This window comes from Myxocyprinus asiaticus, chromosome 26 (genome assembly GCF_019703515.2).
Source record: "Myxocyprinus asiaticus isolate MX2 ecotype Aquarium Trade chromosome 26, UBuf_Myxa_2, whole genome shotgun sequence".
Taxonomy (NCBI): Eukaryota; Metazoa; Chordata; class Actinopteri; order Cypriniformes; family Catostomidae; genus Myxocyprinus; species Myxocyprinus asiaticus.
The window spans coordinates 31,883,583-31,902,773 of NC_059369.1; the positions used below are offsets into that span (position 1 = coordinate 31,883,583).

The following is a 19,191-nucleotide window of genomic DNA, read 5'->3' on the forward strand; positions in this document are numbered from 1 at the left end:
TCAATGAATAGCCTTTTGACATTTTCCCATCATGTGTTTTTTAGTGTTCCTTTCTGGTTTTATGAGAATAATGTAACATTTCGGCACAAATATACTCAACAATAAGCCAAAGGCAGATGACAAAATTGCAAAAATCTCTACTGCAACTGTGTACTTACCAGGTGAACTGATATAAGCGGGTATAAATGTTACCCAAACAGCACAAAATATGAGCATACTGAACGAGATGAATTTGGCCTCGTTAAAATTATCAGGTAGTTTTCTGGCCAAAAAGGCCAGAACCAAACAGATTGCTGAGAGAAGGCCAATGTATCCCAAAACTGCATAAAATCCAGCATCCGAGCCTGTGTTACATTCTAAAATAATCTTTTTATTGTTATACTTAAGAACTTTATTAGGAAATGGTGGGTTTATTTTGAGCCATAGTATACAGATGACTACTTGAATTGCAGTGCATGAGAACACAATGATTCTTTGTTGAACTGGCCCAAACTTTCCAGCCATATTATTTCCTGGCAATGTGGCTCTGAAAGCAGTGACAACTACTATGGTTTTCCCCAAAACACAAGAAATGCAGAGAGCAAAAGTGACCCCAAATGCCGTATGACGGAGCATACATGACCAGACTGTTGGCTCCCCAATGAATGTAAGAGGGCAAAGAAAGCACAACAACAAAGACAAAAGTAAAAGTGAGCTCAGCTCTGAATTGTTAGCTTTCACTATAGGTGTTTCTCTAAAGCGTATGAAGACAATCATAATGGCTAAAGTAAGAATGGCTCCAAATAGTGATAGTGCAGTCAGAATGATCCCCATTGTTTCGGTATAAGACAGAAACTCTGTAATTTTCATGACACATGTGTCTCGTTTCTCATTTGACCAGTATTCTTCAGGGCAAAGAATGCAGTCTGCTGCTCCTGTAAATTGGACAGAAAAAATATTTATGGAAATTATGATATTGGAGTAATTAGTGAGCATTAAAATAAATAGTTCAACCAAAAGTGAAAAATCTTTCATAATTACTTACCCTCATGTTTTTCAAACCTATATTACTCAAAACTAAATGTTAGGCAGAAATTTAGCCCCAGCACCATTCACTTTGATTTTTATGAGAAAAAAAAAAAGCACTTCCACAGCAATGAAAGTGATTGGTGACCAAGGCTGACACTTTTCCTGACATCTAATTTTGTGTTCCACGGAAAAAAGAAAGTCATACAGGTTTGGAACAACATGCAAAATAAATAATTTTATGTACAGTACGTAGGCAGTAGAGGTAAATGGGTAACAACACCTGTTGTATTTGATATTGAACCGTCAGCACATGGGATGCAGTCAAAGCAGCACACCGGCTGTCCTTTGATTTGTGCTTTTCTTGTACCACTTGGGCAGGTGTCTGAGCACACTGCTTTCGGTATCTGACAAGTGAACATGTGTTAGCCAATTTAAAATCATAGAATACTAAGTCACATGTTCAAGTAGGAGTTTTAAGTACCGTATTTCCTGTGTTCCAGTGGATGTCATCCTCTTTTATTGTAAGTTTGTATGTTCCATCTGTGGATGTGCTGAAATAGCCCACTGCTACATGTTGCACCTCTCCATCTCTTAACTGCCAGTTTATGACCTCATATGATGCAGGTGGGTCTCCATTCTCATCAAAGAACACATTTTCTCCATATCCATCCACAAAATTCACCCTCTGCAAGTGATGACTGACCTTACAATAAAGTACAAAAGAAAATCAAACTGATGAACTATGATTTTTTTAGTTGTTAATTAATAAATTAAATAGTTTGCTCACCATTTTAGGAGTTATCTGTGATACATTCAGACACTGTCTTAAGACATAATTTGTATCCATTTTGCAAAATAGCAATTCATGAAGGGCATGTGCAATTGCATACACCGCTTGATAGACATTATATGTTACTCTAACTTGTGTTACATCAAAGAATTTGTCTGTGAAATTAAGTTTTTCTTCTCCTGTGCAATCTTGGCTGTTGTGTGTGACATTTGCAGACTGCAGCGCACATTTAAGACAAGGTCTACAGCCAACCATTATTTCCCAGAAGTCGCCGATAAAAGCAGATTGTGAGTTAGAGTAAGGACTGATGTTTTTTAGGAAGGGTCCTAGTTTGGGCATAGCCATCTTTCGTACCACAAATCCAACCGTGCCTCCAAATGACTTGAACATTTCAGGGGTAGAGGGTCTTGCTGCAGTTACCCAGGCTTCACTTGCAATCCACTGGATTCCTGTGATGTTTTGTGCCACAACTTCTATCATTAGAGGATGCAGATCTCCTTCTGGCACAAATGCCAGGATCACTTTTACGGTAGATTGTTTTATTAATTCAACAACTTCAAGGATTTTACTCTGTGGATATGTCCTCAAAATTGTGCCAACAAATGCAATGCAGACTCCCATTTTTTCAACTTCCTTTGTGAAGGCTGAAATCCCATTTCTTCCATAATCATTGTCAGACTGTAAAGCTCCAATCCAGGTCCATCCATATAGTTTAACAATAGCGGCCAAGGCCTTTGCTTGGTAGTAATCACTCGGTATTGTACGAAAAAATGACGGATATTTTTTTCTGTCACTCAAGCATGCACATGTTGAAAAGTAACTTACCTAGATACATATTCAAATTATGCAGTTAGTTTATTGCAGTATGACAACATCAGGGACATTTAAATTGATTCATTTTACCATTACCATTGGAACTCTGAATGGTCCAAGCATTCCGGCTACCGCTAAGGACTGTGATGATCCTGATTCAGCTACAAGAGCTGTTAAAGGGAGGTGACATTGAGTTGTAGAGTCATCTCCCTTCTGCTCACTTGCCAGTGTAAGAGCCGCATGTAAAGCATTAGTGGGAGAAGCACAAGAGTCCATTATTTTATAGCCTAAAGAAATGTTAGGAAGCAAAAACTCATCTTGGTTTATCTCATCTATTGCAAACATCATGACCTGAATCCAACGGAAGGCACGTAGGTCAAATCTGTGTAAAAAATTAGAGCAGAAAAATAATGCATGCCTAATTCTTGCTCATAATAAAATTTTTGATTAACAAGCATGCTTTTGAACTTACCCCTTACAATTCGCCCTTGGCATTTTTCTCTCAAATGAGGCAATAACATTTTCTTGTTTGTTAAAAATAGGAAAAATTCCTCCGATCATGATGTCCCCTGCTTTAAAAATATTAGGCATATCAAATTTACCAAGCAGCTGACATGTGAAGCCCATATGTACGCATAACAGAGAGCAAAATAGCAAAATGTAAATGCTTCCCATGGCTGAGTGGTGGCTCAGAAAGAATAAGGCTGAGTTCTGCCTCTGTTATATATGGTATTTTTCCTACCTATAGTGAATTTTGTTTCATTATTGCTGAAGGTGTGCCACCTGGAGTGTTGTATTTTCCCTGGTGAGTTAAAGTAGCAATAAGGGCACACAATTCTAATTTTGTAAATTTATAGTGTCTGTGCTCAAAATATTAGAACGTTGTTTGTGTGGTGGCATTTAAAAAATTGTGTGTTTGTGTGAAATCTTTCTTTCCACTAAATACAATCTTATATTCAGTTAGAATGATAAGGAATAAGTAATACTAATACTATTAATAGAAAGTATTATTAATATTTGTAAATCTTTAAATTGTGTGTAAAAACATTTGCCTACTTGGGTTGTATAATAAAAATATAGTTTTGCTGCTTGTTCAGTTTACTTAATTAAAATGAACTAAACCAACACAATTCTAGAAGATTTTGTCACAACTTGATTTTACTGTGTTCTATCAATTTAAATTTGTAAAACTTAAGTTTACTTTATCCATTTGAGTTTGGATTACATAAATACGTTTGTGGTGTTAATGTAGCATTGATAAAACTCGGCAGGAGATTTTCCACTTCCCAGTATGCTTTGCATAGGACTGGATAGGGAGAACAAGTGTTGAAATTAAGTGTTATTTTGTGCATTTTTGAGCAAGATGAGAATATGGGAAGATTTGTTAATGTTTAATGTTCTGTAATATTGGTATATATATATATATATATATATATATATATATATATATATATATATATATATATATATATATATATTAAAGGCTGTTATGCTGGAGTTCTGGGCATTTCCATTGTGGTGAAGAATGGCACTTGTGCTTGGGTTGAGGATGGACTTTGGACTACTTGATCTGAGTGCTGCTTATTTCCGTAAGCACTTGCAATGAAATTGACAGTGCAGTAGTTTCACTGTCCTTACACTTGCTCTTCTGGCATATACTAAAACTACTAAAATAAATTAAGGTGGACCATCATAAAACCTTAGTAAATTGAGTTTGATGGGCCTAATGAAGTTGAGTTAAAACTACTATTGTACATTGATCTGACCTAATCCAACTAAATTATGTTGGTGTAATGAAATTGGCTTAATCAGAATGAAAGACATTAAACTGCTCGTAAAAACTTTCTCAAATTCAATTAAATAAGGGTAGTTATGGCAGAAACTAAGCTTTCCAAAACATCAAGACAATTGAACCAATCCCTTCGTAAAATGGTTCACTGTTTTAAAGTGCTCAAATCATCCCATGCTGAGGTCATCTGCTGGTCACAGGAGTGTAAATGCAATGAGAAGATTTGAGTCATAAGCAGCTACAGTGACACAATGCATTGGAAACTATATACTGCCCTGTATTTGTCATATACTGTATTTTTCATGGTTCTCAACAATATCCTGGAATAAACAGATCTGAATCTTTGCAGAATAAGTAGACATTCATAGAGTTGTGCTCAAAAGTTTGCATACCCTGGCAGAAATTGTGAAATTTTGGCACTGATTTTGAAAATATGACTAATCATGCAAAAAAACTGTCTTTTTTTTAAGGATAGTGATCATATGAAGCCATTTATTATCACATAGTTGTTTGGCTCCTTTTTAAATCATAATGATAACAGAAATCACCCAAATGTCCCTGATCAAAAGTTTACATACCCTTGAATGTTTGGCCTTGTTACAGACACACAAGGTGACACACACAGGTTTAAATGGCAATTAAAGGTTAATTTCCCACACCTGTGGCTTTTAAAATTGCAATTAGTGTCTGTGTATAAATAGTCAGTGAGTTTATTAGCTCTCACATGGATACACTGAGCAGGCTAGATACTGCAGGAAAGAACTGTCAAAAGACCTGCTTAACAAGGTAATGGAACTTTATAAAGATAGAAAAGGATATAAAAAGATATCCAAAGCCTTGAAAATGCCAGTCAGTACTGTTCAATCACTTATTAAGAAGTGGAAAATTTGGGGATCTCTTGATACCAAGCCAAGGTCAGTTAGACCAAGAAAGATTTCAGGCACAACTGCCAGAAGAATTGTTCGGGATACAAAGAAAAACCCACAGGTAACCTCAGGAGAAATACAGGCTGCTCTGGAAAAAGACAGTGTGGTTGTTCAAAGGAGCACAATACAACGATATGTGAACAAAAATGAGCTGCATGGTCGAGTTGCCAGAAAGAAGCCTTTACTGCGCCAATGCCACAAAAAAGCCCGGTTACAATATGCCCAACAACACCTTGACACACCTCACACTTAATTTGGAGTGACAAGACCAAAATAAAGCTTTATGGTCACAACCATAAGTGCAATGTTTGGAGAGGGGTCAACAAGGCCTATAGTGAAAAGAATACCATCCCCACTGTGAAGCATGGTGGTGGCTCTATGACATTTTGGGGGTGTGTGAGCTCTAAAGGCACGGGGAATCTTGTGAAAATTGATGGCAAGATGAATGCAGCAAGTTATCAGAAAATACTGGCAGACAATTTGCATTCTTCTGCATGAAAGCTGCACATGGGATGTTCTTGGACTTTCCAGCACGACAATGACCCTAAGCACAAGGCCAAGTTGACCCTCCAGTGGTTACAGCAGAAAAAGTTGAAGGTTCTGGAGTGGCCATCACAATCTCCGGACCTTAATATCATCGAGCCACTCTGCGGAGATCTCAAACGTGTGGTTCATGCAAGACGACCAAAGACTTTGCATGACCTGGAGGCATTTTGCAAAGACGAATGGGCAACTATACCACCTGCAAGAATTTGGGGCCTCATAGACAACTATTACAAAAGACTGCATGCTGTCATTGATTCTAAAGGGGGCAATACACAGTATTAAGAACTAAGGGTATGCAGACTTTTGAACAGGGGTCATTACATTTTTTTCTTTGTTGCCATGTTTTGTTTTATGATTGTGCCATTCTGTTATAACCTACAGTTGAATATGAATCCCATAAGAAATAAAAGAAATGTATTTTGCCTGCTCACTCATGTTTTCTTTAAAAATGGTACATATATTACCAATTCTCCAAGGGTATGCAAACTTTTGAGCACAACTGTATATAAGCTGGCCTTTTTATGAACAATGTTTTAAAATTATTTTAAATACAAAACAATATTGTTTTATTCTAAAACAACACTTTGTTTTGTATGTAAATATTTGAAAGCAAAACATTAAGGTAATAAGTTACTCTCAGTCAATGTGGGACTGGAGCTCAGATTTCAAGTGCTTTGAATTTTACTGCAAGGGTATTAACCACTACACTATGAAGCATGTCCAGTGTTGTGAAATTGGGTGTACTAAATAAAAAAGAAAAAAAAAAAAAAAAGTGAAGATGCGATGTTATGTACAGTAGCCGAAATTCCAGATTCACTTTTTATAAAACAATTTCTTTATCATAAAATATCTGTCTTTTTCAAATGTATTTCTTATAAACGCAAAAATTAGATTATTATTTTTTTTTTTTTCTTTGGGAACACAATGTGATTGACAAGGAAATTAAAATGACAATTCAAATCAGCAACTCTTGTTTGAATCAGTCTGATTTTATAGAACCACGTTACTGCTGAACTGACTCGAGATCAGTCACAACGTGCATTTAACACTGATTCAGAGTTTCACTCTGGGATCAACGCCCCCTAGTGAAACCGTGAAACATTTTGAAACTGTTTCGAAACAGAATGAAGTACCGAAACCTCATTTGCTGAAATCATGTGACTTGGCCAGTTTGATATGTGCTCGGAAGCATTGGTTCAAAACAAATGGTTCAAAAAGGTTTCAAATAGTGGTGTGACGATTCGCTCTGACAATGATTTGATTACGATCATCTACCTAACAATTACGATGCATCCAGGCTAAACGGAGACGCCTCCACTTGTCAAGCCCATTCACGAGAATTTAATCGCATTTTCATGCAGGACTGTTGCGGCACACACTGCAAAAGATAATAATGTTTTATCTTTTCGCGGCTGCCGCGTGTCATTGACCAATCATAGGTGACTGTAATCAACTGGTTAGTTCCCTTCAGAAGAGTATGAAATTGCTCCCTATTCTGTAGCATTCACTATAAAGAGAATTAATTAACGAGTGAGTGTTTTCATTCACAGCCAATGTCTGCTCACCAGTCACATTTATTTAAGCCAAGTTCTATTCGTGGTTAAACTGCTGGAGAAATGACATATTTTATGGAGATGCAAATATGATTATATATACTGTATGCAATATTAGCATAATATATCATAATCGGGGATGAAGGGGACAACAATGAACTTACCTTGGTCAAATGGATGCAAACAGTTTTGAATAATGAGACAGAAAGCCAAACTCGGCAGTATCCATCCATCCACCCACCCCACATAGGTTTGCGGGGAGAACTCGGCTGCATAAACGTTCTTTATTTCAAAGTACGCTTTCTTTCCCTTTAATTTTGCAGTGTGCTTCACTTCGTGTCTGTTGTAAGAAGGTTCGTGTAATATGAGACGGACACATCGAGTATTGATTTATAAAGATAATCGATTCTTAAATTTCATAATCGATGCATCTAAGTTTCTTTGATAGGTCGATGCACCACAATACATCAATGCATCGATGCATTTTTCAAACCCTAGTTTCGAAGCTTCATGAAGCGTGTTTGGAAAGTGCCCATCTGTAAGTAAGGGTAATGACTTTTTTGACTTGGTGCATAATTTGACACATTCTGAATAGCTTTAGTAAAATTTGCATCTGCTTCGAATTCATTTGAGTTTAATTTCAGTATATTGACATTTTATTAGGTTTCCTGTATTTATCCAATGCCTCACACTGGATGCCCAATACACTTCTCACTAGTATGGCTGAAGGTCATAATTTAAATATTAAATAAAATAACCCTGGAGCATTTTCCAAGCAAATTTGGAACGCTTGATTCTGGGAAGGCAAATTTGCACCATTCAAGATTTCCATTTTCCTTCAAATGAACTGCATTGCATACAGTGGACTGGTGTAATCCAGGCCTCAGAAAAGAATTCTGTACCTTCCCTGTGAGCTAAGTGCCATGAGAGGGGACAATATGTTTTGCCACCTATATGTAGGGCTAGGCGATTTAATCAAATTTTATTTTCAATTACGATTTTGGCTTCCAATGATTATGAAAACAAGATAAATGAGATCAAAAGATTATTGTGCCACATTCCGTTTCACAATGAAACACCCCAGCATTATATCTTTTAAGGCATCCTTTATTAAAGTTCAAATAATAAGGAAGTGGGTTATGAAAATAAACTCCGAAACTGGCATTTCACTGAGTGGTCAGTGCCGCGTTTATGTCAATGAGTTGCGTGAAGTGACCGGGGAAGAGACTGAATCTTCTTCTGGCTGATGCAAACTCTGCCGTGGAGATGCTCGTCACTTGCGCACGTTTGGTGCAGCTAGATTATAACGTGATGGCTTGCGACGTAGTGAATTATAATACACTGTATGTGTCACGTTCACTGTGTGTGAATCTTATCATGAAGAAAATCGGTGATACGCAGCTCTATTAAGAAGAGAATTTTTTTTTTGTTTTTTGTTTTTTTGTTTTGTGAGTTAAAGATGGATCGAAGTGAACATAAAGATGAGAGAGTGTAATCTTAGCCCATTATACACTGGAGCAAAATATGTAAAACTCCTTTTAAATAATGTACATTTACTTTAGAAGCTATACTGAAGAAAAAAAATTTTTTATTGGAGAATATTGAATACAAAATTTAATCAGGGCTCGACAAATGCTTGACAAAAGTGAATATATGAAGGGGCAAGTGAAAGAGAATTTTACTTACCTGACTGGACAAGCAGATTAAAAGATTAAATAATAACCGTCTATATTTGTGATAGCCTATCACTTATTAGAAAATTCATATTCTTATTCTGCTGTTGAAAATAATCCAGAGCATGTAATTTTATAATTAGTTAGCTATCTAGTAACAGCTGCGCCATTTGATTGACGGGCGGCGTATGTGTGTGTGCTGAACATGCGTGTGTGTTCCGAAAATGCTTGCGCTAATGCGCACCTGAATGGTCAAATACATTTCAAAATTCTGCCAAAATGCCCATCTTGGGCAGTTGGGGTACTTGAGTTTGGACTCGGACTCGAGTCTGAGTCCCAAGTCCAATTTTAATGGACTTGGACTTGTCACGGACTCGGATGCATTTTTACTCGGACTTGACTCGGGCTCGAGCCTTTGGGACTCGGGATTTTTTTCCGAGTCCAGCCGAGTCCATGACATTAGTGATGCAATGGAAAAACTAAATAAATAACAAAACAGAAATTAATAAACACATCTCTGTCTGCATGCAGCTGTATTAGCCCCTGAAGTCGTAGACGTAGCCAGAGTTGTTTCACTGTGTTTAAGCAAACACACACACACACACACACACACATAAGCACGTGCACTGGCACACTCATCAGTCAGCCAATATGTTTGAATGTTACTATAGAGACTACTGTATAACATCAACTACCGAGGTGGCTGAAGCATAAAGACGGGTATGTATCCAATGTAACAGAAACTAAACAAGGCAGTTTCACAGGACACTGGACCTGACAACTGATAAAGTTGCGTGTGGCATTTGTGCAGCCAAAACGGTGCTCGCATTGCAGTTTTATCGTGGTTAAAAACTTAAAATAAAGAACTTCATTGAGTCAAGTCACCCACATCATGTCTCTCACAGTTTACTAAAAACAGCATATCGAAATTGTTACGTCAGGAGACGTATTGTGCGTGCGTGTGTGTGTTTTCTCTCTCCTTCTCTCTTTTTCTCTTCCTGTTCTGCTCTCGCAGGTCGCTCCCTACTTAAAGATCGCTCTGCCTTAATTGGATGTGCTGACGACATGCACGGTGGTTGGAGAGGAGAAGATTGGGCATCTGTTGAGGTGATGAGGTCCACACAATGTTGTCAGCTTGAACTGGTTCATAATAGCTTGATGAATTAACTGTGAAACTTTATAAGTAGTCAGAGGAAAAAAAACGTTGTTGCTAAAGGAGACAACAACTCTAAACAGATAAACAGCACCTATTTATTATTGATTGAGTATTTTCAAAGCATTGACAAGCTGCTTAAAATACATTCTTTTACAGCATTTGTCCACCATCCATAACATTCAGCCACGCACAATAAAATATTAGGATATTTTGGGCAGTGAAATGTTTTGTTTATAATTGAAGTATCGACTATAAAATAAATGTATTATTCGATGACAGAGTTTGTGTATGAAGTTATGAGTTGAATTTAGTTGGTTATGATGTTTTTATTTTAAATGTTTATTTTATTTTTATTGTAAACAACCAGGTAACTTAAGCACGTCTTGAGTCCGACTCGGCCCCTTTTGGACTCGGACTCAACTCGAACTCGATTGTTTAAAGACTCGGACTTGACTTGGACTCTATTAAGGTGGACTCGAACCCAACACTAATATTCATGTAAACACAGAGAGTGATGTCTAAAGTGAACATAAACAGCGGAGAAAAAAGCGGATTTGTTTTAAAATGTCAGACTTGTAAGTGTAAATGTAAACTAATATACCTGCTGCCATCTAGTGAGTCCTTATAATAATCAAACAACCATTACAAGAAAACATTCATTGCTCTTGACTGGGTAACTTTAGTAGCTTTAAAAATTATTAATGTTTTATAATCATACAGTGAAGACCAGTAGTAGTTATATGTTGCATTTCATTTTGAATGTTTACTTGAATACTTGATAGCCTTCTGCTGTTAATTTTTTTTAAAGCTGTTAAAAAAAGCACAGAATTTTCTTAATTTGTATTTTTTGTTCTATTATTTTTAACCTATTTCTATTCATTGCTGTTTTTTAACATATTAGTTAGTGATATTTTTTGTTGTGGTTTTGAAGTTGGTATTGAGAATCGTCAAATTTCACTATCGACTACTGACATTTTGGTATTGTGATTATGTATAGCCTTTATTGTACATGGTAGATCTTGCTGCAATAACATGATGAAATTGCAGATCTCATTCCATAGAAGTGTGAGCACCCCTGCTGTAAATGATGACTGTGGAGGCTTTCCTTTATTTGACTGCCATACGTAACATAAAATAATTATCATATGACAGTAACCTCCTCCCCTACACAGTGCAGTTTACATTTCAAGTTCAAGGAAATCCACTGTTAAAAAGACAAGTTTTTTTTTAAAAGTTCAATAAATGCATGATGTTTCCAAAGTCAATGAGTAATCGTGTTAAATAATCGTGATCTCAATATTGTCCAAAATAAGCATGATTATGATTTTTGCCATAATCGAGCAGTCCTACCTATATGTTTCTAAACCCACCCTTCATTTTATGGAGCTTTTGTTGGCATGTGCTTAACAAATATTAACAATTATCACTGAACCCTTTGAAATGTCTGTTTTACTTGAATTTGTTAAAGTAAACCATTCGTTTTTAATGTGGCTGAGCAGTAGAAACTATCCCTCTAAAAAAATCAAATGATCATCATACGATATCTCATTAGTTGTTTATATCCAGGGCTGCGTTATTGTATTATTATTATTATTATTATTTTCTTCTAAAGGCAGTGAGAAAACAAGTAAATACTTACTTTTCTTTTCCCTCCTTCCACTTGTTCAGGACATTTAAAGACTACATTGCACACTCATCACTTCTCAATAGCATGTAATGAAAAGTACCTTCAGTGTAGGGAAAGCACATAATTTGGTTTTATGTAATTCAAAATGAACAGATTGTTGTTTTCCAAACTGTTCACAGCAATTTCTTCTTTGAAGTAATTATGATCTTTATACTGCATCTCTGTATAGTTCTTTGCACAGTTTTCACCTATCGTCGAATTATTATAATTTAACAAAGGTACAGTTCACTTCATGGTTTGGAGTCTATTATCTCACTTAGATTGTTTCACTTACAAAGTTTTTTTAGTTTTTTTTGGAATGTTAAAGGTACATCCATATAGATTACATAGATATAATCAATACCAAATTAAATCCATACAGATACAGATGTTTTTATTGACTTAAATACTATAATTTGACATATTCACATTGGGTCCAAGTTTGTAAAATTGAGAATACATTATTCCATCTGTGGAAGTATTATATATATATATATATATATATATATATATATATATATATATATATATATATATATATATAATATACACACACACACACACACACACACACACACATTCACATTAATGTTCAAGATCAATATATAAATCTCAGAAATTAGTGTACATTTTCTAATTGTAATGCTTTTTGTGACAAAATATCTATTTTTTAAATTTATTTTAAATTTGTATCTGACCTTCTAAACAAGGCCAGCTGTACCTTAATAACGCTGTGGTCTAAAAATTTGTGTGATTGATATTCTTGTCATTATACACATAACTGCATGAATGTTCAACAATGAGTAACAGGCCAAAGAAAATGTCATGCTGCTTACAAGAAATATCAGAATAAAGCTGAGAACAACTAATAGCAACAATTGACCCAAAATTGGACAGAAAACAAGAGCTGTGAGCACATCCCATCTGAGGGTCATTTTTTCTTGATAACAGTTCATACTCATGTGAGATGAAGGGGACTGTATTGAAAACCAAAACACACGGACAAAGATCTGTGTAAGAGTAAAGGCAGGAACACTGAGTTTTGGTGGCAATGGCACAAACCATTTCATTACATTTCTGCCTGGAAGTGTAGCCTTGAAGGCCAATAATACCACTATTGTTTTCCTCACAACACAGGAGATACAGAGGACAAAAGTGAGCCCAAACTCCGTGTGGTGAGGTTTGCAGGAATATCCAGTTGATTGCCCACTAACAGTAAGTGAACTCAAAGAGCACCATGAGATTGTAAAAAACAGTAGAAAACTTAGATTTGAGTTTCTGACTCTGTGGATAGAAACAAATCTTTGCTTATAGCTTATATATGTCAGAACTGCTGGTTGACCAATTAAAAACATAGAAACAATAATTAGCAGCACTCTCACAATCCACTGATGAGACAGGCCTCTGTTGAATAGTTGAGTGCAGATCTGCCATTGTAGTGGACTGATTTCTAAGAGTGCAAATGAAATGGAAAGACACATTAAGTCTGATATAATGCTTATGATATAAGTAAATTTAACAATCTATAGCATATGTGCTATCAAAGCATAGTAACACAGCATGCATATTATGCATTTTGTTATTTTCAAAACAAACCCATTTTATCCATTTGGTTTAACTCTCTTTGTTGGTCCTGTGAATATCTCCATATGTGTATAAACTGTCAAAAAGATAAAGTAATTAGTCATTCATATTGTATATAATATGTCTGTCATTAATTTGTATAACCATGGTCCAAAAGAGAATAAATCATTTAGAGTTCACTGCAATGTAGGACAACATGTAAAAATCCGATTTTGTTTTTGTTTATTTGTTTTCTGTACCTGTTCAAATTCAGCACAGCAGTTGCTAGTGCCTCTGTCACCATTTACAGGGGAGATCATGCACAGAGATCTGTGGAGTGACAGTACACACTTGCATCGCATAGTATTACAAACACAGATCGAGGAAGGCATGGTCCAGTGATCTGTATGCCTTAGGAAGGAACAGATGAGAGCTTTTACAGCCCCCACTGACACTGTCACACATGGTAATAACATATTCAGTCCGGGGACAGTAGACTCATTCAGAATGTCTACCTCAGTGAAGTTTGCTGACATAAACCAGGCCCCAGTGATATTCATCTGCTCTTCTGCAGCCACGAATATGTTGAATTTGAAGAAGTACACATAGCTCATTCTTGTGTGATTTTTGACATTGAGTTCATACATTATTTGGAGTGTATTTGTCCAGACAGTGTCAGCAAATGCTCCATTTTGATGGACATGCCCCAGAACAATGAGACACAAGTAGTCACTGTCCATAGATTTTAAGAACAGGAGATACACATGGCAGTAGTTTACAAAAGAGTTTGAAGACTGATGGACAACCTAGACATAAAAAGAAAAGATGATGCAAGCAGACAGATTGATGATATAAGTTTCAAAACCAGTGTCATGTTCTTTTTTATTTTATAGTTGTTCTGTTTGATCAGCTTTTATATACACATTTTTGCTAAATATGAAGTATTTAAATAGCAAACATTGTGTCCACTTTACTTAGCATTTTAACAGCTGTTATTACACATTTTAATTGAATTTACTCTAGCGCTGCGTTTTTGCAATTCTTGCCTTTTTTAAACCCATGATGGTCTGGTTGGTCTCAAATGTGTGCTGCTCACCAAGCACCTGTCTATTCAGGACTTTACAAAGGCAGAGAACTGGGCATCTTGTAACTTGCACTGTTATCCCTTCAAGTCTTTCCACAGAAAGGATTGCCACATGTGTTGATTGACATTCTTCTACAAAGCAGCTGAAATAAGAATACAGTTAGAAGATCTTAGTCTTTGAATTAACTTCCAAAAAGATTTAGCATGAAAGCAAATGCACATCATTATTCAATAACTGCACAATGGAGTCACATTTTCTATCAGAGCTATATGTTTTTCAATAACATTCCATGACATAATCACATCTTAACCTTGTTATGATATCCACATTATAAATACAGAATTGCACAGCAGTTTAAAAATCTAATTGTGAAAGTACAAACCTGTAACAACAAGAAATCACAACAAGTCAATGTAAATAAAAAGAGCAAATTAACTTAGTTAAAATAGAATTTTAAACAAATCATACCCACCCTCCACATGTCATCGGTACATGAGCAAATTTAAAGGCTCTGCTAAATTTGACATCTCTGTCCTCTGAACTATGTTCAGTTTGTCTCTCAGCATCTTCTATGCTAAGTGATCTACAGCAAGGGTTCAGTGCTCTTGTCAGAAGAGCAAGTAGAAGCACAGTGGCTCCTCTCATCTCACAGGCTGAGCTGGTAAAGAGTTCCTGTTCAGGGTAGCTTTCTAGCTTTATACACTCCTTAAGTGACACAGGAGGAAGCGACAGTTGATGTGAAACCCAAGGGCCAACTCCCAGAGGTAAACATTGTGCAAACACTCTTAGAAAATATTTGGTTTTATTTAAGAAGCACACTACATGATGAAAAATCTGAACTTTTATATTAATCATTCTTGAATCTTCAGATGGCATACAGTACCATTTTGCCTTATTTTTATTTTCATTAATGTCTTAATTAATGAATTAATTTAAAGCTTATTCCAAATTAAATGACACACAACCCTGCTAAAAAAATCCAGCTTAACCAGCATGCAATTCCCATGCTGGTCTAAGCAGGTTAATGCTTGTTAGTGCCGGTTTGGGGCTGTTCAAGCTGATGGACCAGCATAGCCATGCTTTTCACCTGCAAAACCCAACTGGTAGAGTTGGTTGACCAGCATGGTCTTTCAGGTGAAGCACATCCTGATTTTACCTAGTGAGACACTTTCCTGGGTCAACAAGGTAGGTGCTTAAGGTAATATTTATCAACCAATCAGAGCCGATTGTATGACATCATCCTGTTTCTGCTGAATGTGTGCACTTTTTGAGTTCCAACCGACTGCAATCAACATCTGAAATCGTTCAACTGGTAAAGGTAAGGATATTTATTATAAATATTTACTTATATGTCGCTTTGGAGCATAAACCACTTTAATTTTACCATAACATAATGAATTAATAGATTATTGTTCATATATATCACATGTACATATTTTGGCAACTTGCTGTCACCCAACGCTAGCAGGCTTAATGTCGTTTGATAGGTATGCTACATTGTTGTTTTGTCTAATAACCATAACTATTTTCACGAAGGTAAAGTTAAGATAAACTTAAACTGGATGTCCTTTTGCTTGCTTGTTAGCCTATATGCCTGCAACTGCTAAACCTATGATATGTTGACCTAGGGACACCATACAGTTGTGTTGTGTTATACAGTTATGTTGACCTAGGGACATCATACAGTTGTGTTGTGTTATTCAGTTGTGTTGACCTAGGGACATCATACAGCTGTGTTGTGTTATACTGTTATGTTGACCTATGGACATCATACAGCTGTGTTGTGTTATACAGTTATGTTGACCTAGGGACATCATACAGTTGTGTTGTGTTGTGTTATACAGTTGTGTTGACCTAGGGACATCATACAGTTGTGTTGTGATATACTGTTATGTTGACCTATGGACATCATACAGTTGTGTTGTGTTATACAGTTATGTTGACCTAGGGACATCATACAGTTGTGTTGTGTTATACAGTTATGTTGACCTAGGGACATCAAACAGTTGTGTTGTGTTATTCAGTTATGTTGGCCTAGGGACATCATACAGTTGTGTTGTGTTATACAGTTATGTTGACCTAGGGACATCATACAGTTGTGTTGTGTTATACAGTTATGTTGACCTAGGGACATCAAACAGTTGTGTTGTGTTATTCAGTTATGTTGGCCTAGGGACATCATACAGTTGTGTTGTGTTATACAGTTATGTTGGCCTAGGGATATCATACAGTTGTGTTGTGTTGTGTTATACAATTGTGTTGACCTAGGGACTTCATACAGTTGTGTTGTGTTGTGTTATACTGTTATGTTGACCTATGGACATCATACAGTTGTGTTGTGTTGTGTTATACTGTTATGTTGACCTATGGACATCATACAGTTGTGTTGTGTTATACAGTTGTGTTGACCTAGGGACATCATACAGTTGTGTTGTGTTATGCAGTTATGTTGACCTAGGGACATCATACAGTTGTGTTGTGTTATTCAATTATGTTGACCTAGGGACATCATAGAGTTGTGTTGTGTTATACAGTTGTGATGACCTAGGGACATCATACAGTTGTGTTGTGTTATACAGTTATTTTGACCTAGGGACATCATACAATTGTGTTGTGTTATTCAGTTGTGTTGACCTAGGGACATCATACAGTTGTGTTGTGTTATTCAGTTGTGTTGACCTAGGGACATCATACAGTTGTGTTGTGTTTTACAGTTATGTTGACCTAGGGACATCATACAGTTGTGTTGTGTTATACATTTGTGTTGACCTAGGGACTTCATACAGTTGTGTTGTGTTGTGTTATACTGTTATGTTGACCTATGGACATCATACAGTTGTGTTGTGTTATACAGTTGTGTTGACCTAGGGACATCATACAGTTGTGTTGTGTTATACAGTTATGTTGACCTAGGGACATCATACAGTTGTGTTGTGTTATACAGTTGTGTTGACCTAGGGACATCATACAGTTGTGTTGTGATATACTGTTATGTTGACCTATGGACATCATACAGTTGTGTTGTGTTATACAGTTACGTTGACCTAGGGACATCAAACAGTTGTGTTGTGTTATTCAGTTATGTTGGCCTAGGGACATCATTCAGTTGTGTTGTGTTATACAGTTATGTTGACCTAGGGACATCATACAGTTGTGTTGTGTTATACAGTTATGTTGACCTAGGGACATCAAACAGTTGTGTTGTGTTATTCAGTTATGTTGGCCTAGGGACATCATACAGTTGTGTTGTGTTATACAGTTATGTTGGCCTAGGGATATCATACAGTTGTGTTGTGTTGTGTTATACAATTGTGTTGACCTAGGGACTTCATACAGTTGTGTTGTGTTGTGTTATACTGTTATGTTGACCTATGGACATCATACAGTTGTGTTGTGTTATACAGTTGTGTTGACCTAGGGACATCATACAGTTGTGTTGTGTTATGCAGTTATGTTGACCTAGGGACATCATACAGTTGTGTTGTGTTATACAGTTATGTTGACCTAGGGACATCATACAGTTGTGTTGTGTTATACTGTTATGTTGACCTGTGGACATCATACAGCTGTGTTGTGTTATACTGTTATGTTGACCTAGGGACATCATACAGTTGTGTTGTGTTATACAGTTATGTTGACCTAGGGACATCATACAGTTGTGTTGTGTTGTGTTATACAGTTGTGTTGACCTAGGGACTTCATACAGTTGTGTTGTGTTGTGTTATACTGTTATGTTGACCTATGGACATCATACAGTTGTGTTGTGTTATACAGTTGTGTTGACCTAGGGACATCATACAGTTGTGTTGTGTTATAAAGTTATGTTGACCTAGGGACATCATACAGTTGTGTTGTGTTATACAGTTATGTTGACCAATGGACATCATACAGTTGTGTTGTGTTATACAGTTGTGATGACCTAGGGACATCATACAGTTGTGTTGTGTTATACAGTTATGTTGACCTAGGGACATCATACAGTTGTGTTTTGTTATACAGTTATGTTGACCTAGGGACATCATACAGTTGTGTTGTGTTGTGTTATACAGTTGTGTTGACCTAGGGACATCATACAGTTGTGTTGTGATATACTGTTATGTTGACCTATGGACATCATACAGTTGTGTTGTGTTATACAGTTGTGATGACCTAGGGACATCATACAGTTGTGTTGTGTTATACAGTTATGTTGACCTAGGGACATCATACAGTTGTGTTGTGTTATACAGTTATGTTGACCTTGGGACATCATACAGTTGTGTTGTGTTATGCAGTTATGTTGCCCTAGGGACATCATACAGTTGTGTTGTGTTATAGAGTTATGTTGGCCTATGGACATCATACAGTTGTGTTGTGTTATGCAGTTATGTTGCCCTAGGGACATCATACAGTTGTGTTGTGTTATACAGTTATGTTGACGTAGGTACATCATACAGTTTTGTTGTTATTCAGTTGTATTGACCTAGGGACTGTTTATTTTGTGCTAAGTCATAGGCAAAAAGGCAAACTAGTTATTAATTCACAGATTTTAATGTATCAATCATCACTTTACTTATGAAGTGTTATTTTTGTTGTCATATTACCATGAAAATGAATGAAACCTAAGCATTAAATTAAATGTTA

At 36.3% G+C, this 19,191-nt stretch overlaps 2 protein-coding genes across 2 annotated transcripts; both read right to left on the reverse strand.

The window, feature by feature from the left end:
* On the reverse strand, positions 1 to 3,223 carry LOC127417098 (extracellular calcium-sensing receptor). Its single transcript, XM_051656814.1, has 6 exons — positions 3,084 to 3,223; positions 2,708 to 2,993; positions 1,796 to 2,623; positions 1,490 to 1,711; positions 1,310 to 1,412; positions 1 to 914 (listed from the first exon to the last, which is right to left on the reverse strand). The coding sequence occupies exons 1-6, from the start codon at positions 3,200 to 3,202 to the stop codon at positions 1 to 3; spliced, it is 2,472 nt and encodes an 823-aa protein (XP_051512774.1). The 5' UTR covers positions 3,203 to 3,223.
* Positions 3,224 to 13,129: 9,906 nt separating this feature from the next.
* On the reverse strand, positions 13,130 to 14,254 carry LOC127417100 (uncharacterized). The gene is made up of 4 exons (XM_051656815.1): positions 13,744 to 14,254; positions 13,517 to 13,580; positions 13,303 to 13,370; positions 13,130 to 13,204 (listed from the first exon to the last, which is right to left on the reverse strand). The coding sequence occupies exons 1-4, from the start codon at positions 14,221 to 14,223 to the stop codon at positions 13,130 to 13,132; spliced, it is 687 nt and encodes a 228-aa protein (XP_051512775.1). The 5' UTR covers positions 14,224 to 14,254.
* Positions 14,255 to 19,191: the final 4,937 nt, after the last annotated feature.

Excerpts from the sequence above, each read along its gene's own strand:
- LOC127417098 (XM_051656814.1), bottom strand. The coding sequence starts at position 3,202 with ATGCCTAATATTTTTAAAGCAGGGGACATCATGATCGGAGGAATTTTT. Across the intron at positions 2,624-2,707 it reads GACCATTCAGAGTTCCAATG|GTAAGTTACTTTTCAACATG; the intron begins GTAATGGTAAAA and ends ATATGTATCTAG. Across the intron at positions 1,712-1,795 it reads CACAGATAACTCCTAAAATG|GTCAGTCATCACTTGCAGAG; the intron begins GTGAGCAAACTA and ends CTTTATTGTAAG.
- LOC127417100 (XM_051656815.1), bottom strand. The coding sequence starts at position 14,223 with ATGGACAGTGACTACTTGTGTCTCATTGTTCTGGGGCATGTCCATCAA. Across the intron at positions 13,581-13,743 it reads GCTGTGCTGAATTTGAACAG|TTTATACACATATGGAGATA; the intron begins GTACAGAAAACA and ends TCTTTTTGACAG. Across the intron at positions 13,371-13,516 it reads AAACCAAATGGATAAAATGG|AAATCAGTCCACTACAATGG; the intron begins GTTTGTTTTGAA and ends TTGCACTCTTAG.